Below are 3,904 nucleotides of genomic sequence, written 5' to 3' on the forward strand. Positions count from 1 at the left end.
CAGTAAATATTAGTCCACTGCTTGAACCGAATAGGAAACAGCAGCTTAAGATAACTTTATGATTGGATTGGCACGTGCTTTGAGCATCCACCGATGCAGTGAAGTGCTTTTGAAATGGCAGAGTCATTAGAAGGAGGCACGCGTCCTAATGAGCTCCTTTTCAAACCTGTTGAATAGGAGACAAGCACCCTGCAGCGAGACCTGGAGCTATTTAATGGCCATTACGCGCAGGGCTAGCCAGTTTACGCACGGTAGTTAGAGCTCTCCTCTAACCTCATACGCGCAGCTTTAGTGACATCTGAGAAGGAAAAAAAAAAGTTGGGAAAATGGAAGACATATTTTTTGATTTGGATCAAGATGCTGCCACGGACTTTCCCTTCTGGGGCCAAATGGACCCTAACTTCCAGTTCCAGTCTCAGCTGGACACGCTGCTCTTTGACTGCAGCGCAATGACAGGTCAGCTGTCCCCCTGGTCCTCTTTCGGGTGCCAGTCCGTGTTCCCAGAGGCTCAGCTGACCTTCACGGACTTAGACTCGCAGTCTCCGCAGCTGGAGGTCGGTGCTGAAGTGGACAGCTCCTTAGTGGACGAACCCCATGAGATCAGCCAGCGCAGACAGCAGCACTTGACGTCCCATCATCCGTACAAGGTGCAGCGCCACGCCGCCAACATCCGGGAGAGGAAGAGGATGCTCAGCATCAATTCTGCATTCGAGGAGCTGCGCTGCCACGTGCCCACGTTCCCCTACGAGAAACGGCTCTCCAAAATAGACACATTAAGACTGGCCATTGCTTACATCGCCCTGCTCAGAGAAATCCTCATGTCAGGCTGTGACCCCAAGTCATATGTGGATGAATGCATGAAGAACGGCTATAAGAATCAGACCAATGCCATCTGGAACACAAGTGGTAAGATGACAGAACATTTTATATAATAAGCTAAAATAAATAACATTTGAGTGAAAAGTTTAATTGAAAAAAAAAGTATTAATTTTGAATAAACTAAAATAAATGGGTCTTCTTGTGGTGCGCCCTCAGCACATGGTGCCCTACGCGCAGCGCGTGGTGGGAGCGGTGGCGCTGCTCATCAAACAGCGTGACGAAACGAAAGACCCGTACAAGCCGGTTATTTTTATTGAATCATATTTTTTTTATAGATAGATAGATAGATAGATAGATAGATAGATAGATAGATAGATAGATAGATAGATAGATAGATAGATAGATAGATAGATAGATAGATAGATAGATAGATAGATAGATGGATGGATGGATGGATGGATGGATGGATGGATGGATAGATGGTTGGATAGATGGTTGGATGGATAGAGATGGATGGATAGATAGACAGAGATAGAGATGGATGGATAGATAGATGGATGGATAGATAGAAAGACAGAGATAGAGACGGATGGATAGGGATGGATGGATAGCTAGATAGACATAGAGAGACGGATGGATGGATAGATAGACTGAGACGGATGGATGGATAGATAGACAGAGATAGAGACGGATGATAGGGATGGATGGATGGATGGATAGCTAGATAGACAGAGATAGAGACGGATGGATGGATAGATAGACAGAGATAGAGACGAATGATAGGGATGAATGGATAGCTAGATAGACAGAGAGAGACAGATGGATGGATGGATGGATGGATGGATAGAAAGGCAGAGATAGAGACGGATGGATAGAGATGGATGGTTGGATGGATAGATAGACAGAGATAGAGACGGATGGATAGATAGATAGACAGAGATAGAGATGGATGGATAGATAGAAAAGCAGAGATAGAGACGGATGGATGGATAGAGATGGTTGATGGATAGATAGAAAGACAGAGATAGAGATAGATAGAGATGGATGGATAGATAGACAGAGATAGAGACGGATGGATAGAGATGGATGGATGGTTGATGGATAGACAGAAAGACAGAGATAGAGATAGATGGATAGATAGAGATGGATGGATAGATAGACAGAGATAGAGACGGATGGATAGAGATGGATGGATGGTTGATGGATAGACAGAAAGACAGAGATAGAGATGGATGGATAGATAGAAAAGCAGAGATAGAGACAGATGGATGGATGGATGGATAGATAGAAAGAGAGATAGAGACGGATGGATGGATAGAGATGGTTGGTGGATAGATAGATAGACAGAGATAGAGATAGATGGATTTAACTAAAATGCATGTTCACAAAAGGGCTCCAGTAAACTGCACATTTGTTCATTTTGCAGTGCAAATTAAATACTTTTCAGTATCCAAAAATAATCATATTTAAAGCTGCAGTCCGTAACTTTTTGCGCTCTAGTGGTTAATAAGCAGAACTGCATGCGTCTTGCAGAAGAACATTGCAGCCGGAGCTACTTCTCTCTGTTTATGTCTATGGCGAGTCACGCAGGGACTGTGCTTCTCCGCAGCGGCTCCTACCAGACCGCTCTGAAATAGTCCCAATATAAACACTTATAAGTGTACCATAATGATTCAGAAAAAAACACATTTTGGAAAATGGATTCATGTTGTACAATCTTGAACATAAAAAAGTTACTGACAGCAGCTTTAAACAATCATTCAATAACTAAATCATTCAGTTCCTCCTTGGTTTGGAAAAACATGTTTGATCATTTTTAAAACATTACAGGAAAATTAGATCAAACATTTGTGCAGCAATTTCATTCATTTAAACCAGCGTTTTAAAGTATTAGAAACAGACTGGATATTTAGCAACACGCACACATTGTTTCCTTCCTCTTGTTTGCGGGGCATATGAGGTAAATGACTTGTTTATTAGGAGTGCATATGCAAATACACCCTCAATGAGGCTTATGTCACTCCAACAGGCGTTGTTTTACATGATTAAACAGTCCCCATTGTTTATATTGACTGTGCAGTTTATTCCCAGCTGTCCAATCTGTTTTCAAAAACTTCCTTTTCTAAGTATTTTCACTGAGCTGAAAGGGAGCGATGTACTTTAGTTAACCACATCTCAGGGTTCCAGCTCTTCAAGGGGGAGGGTTTTAATGAATAAGTGTGCCTTTGTTAGCCTTAGACCAGCGACTTGTTAAATGGTCATTAAAATGTATCCAAAGCCTCATGTTTGCTCTGCTTTTGTGCTCTCCAACTCCAGATCTGACAGCTCGGCTCTCTTGGATAAAGTGGGATTAACTGCACTGTGGGCCGGGAAGAGAGATGCCGCCTCTCCCTCCTTTCTCACGCTCCTCTTCAAAGGTGGCATGGCACGACGACACCATGACATCTGCAGACTTCTCACCGTGTTACACCTCCTGGCACTCGGGACACTTTTTATATTCTAATTTGTTGTGGGTTACAATCAGGGCCCTTTTGCTCATCCAGACGTGCGTTGTCTGTGGTAAATGAGGCCTTATTAGGACAAAGCCGTGGCACTTGTCCCTGTGTACAAGATGGGAGAATGGCAAATCGCTGAAAGTTCAATTTTTTTCTCTCCATGTGCTTCGCTTTTGAAAGCCAATTTTAAAGGGTTTGGCCTGGTAAATGCGCCTGACAACCACATTCAGATTTTAAAGAAGAGACATTTTGTACCTTGAAATGATTTTAAGCTAAACCCATGTAGTTTATCACAACAATATTTATTTGTTATTTATAATTTGTATTTATTAAAAATGCTTTTGAACTGTGTGAGTAACTTTTATATGATTATTTATTTAAAAAATATGAATTAAAAAATATGTATGAATACAAAATATATATAAATTCTTGCCTTTAGTCTTTCTGATTGTGTGTTTTAAATTGAACTGATTTGATAAGCTGGCAAATAAACAAACACATACATTTTAACCCATAGGCTAAACTTCTTCATCATATTAAAAAGGTACAAAAATCACTGGAGCGATACCTTTTCAAAAGGTAGGCTACAC

General features: G+C 41.5%; 1 protein-coding gene across 1 annotated transcript; it reads left to right on the top strand.

The window, feature by feature from the left end:
- Positions 1-326: 326 nt before the first annotated feature.
- LOC307128884 (pancreas transcription factor 1 subunit alpha) lies at positions 327-3,173 on the top strand (the record flags this gene model as incomplete). Its single annotated transcript, XM_079820910.1, has 2 exons — positions 327-906; positions 3,136-3,173. The coding sequence occupies 2 exons, from the start codon at positions 327-329 to the stop codon at positions 3,171-3,173; spliced, it is 618 nt and encodes a 205-aa protein (XP_079677036.1).
- Positions 3,174-3,904: the final 731 nt, after the last annotated feature.

Source organism: Gobio gobio (genome assembly GCF_949357685.1).
Source record: "Gobio gobio genome assembly, chromosome: 7".
In the NCBI taxonomy this organism is placed as follows: domain Eukaryota; kingdom Metazoa; phylum Chordata; class Actinopteri; order Cypriniformes; family Gobionidae; genus Gobio; species Gobio gobio.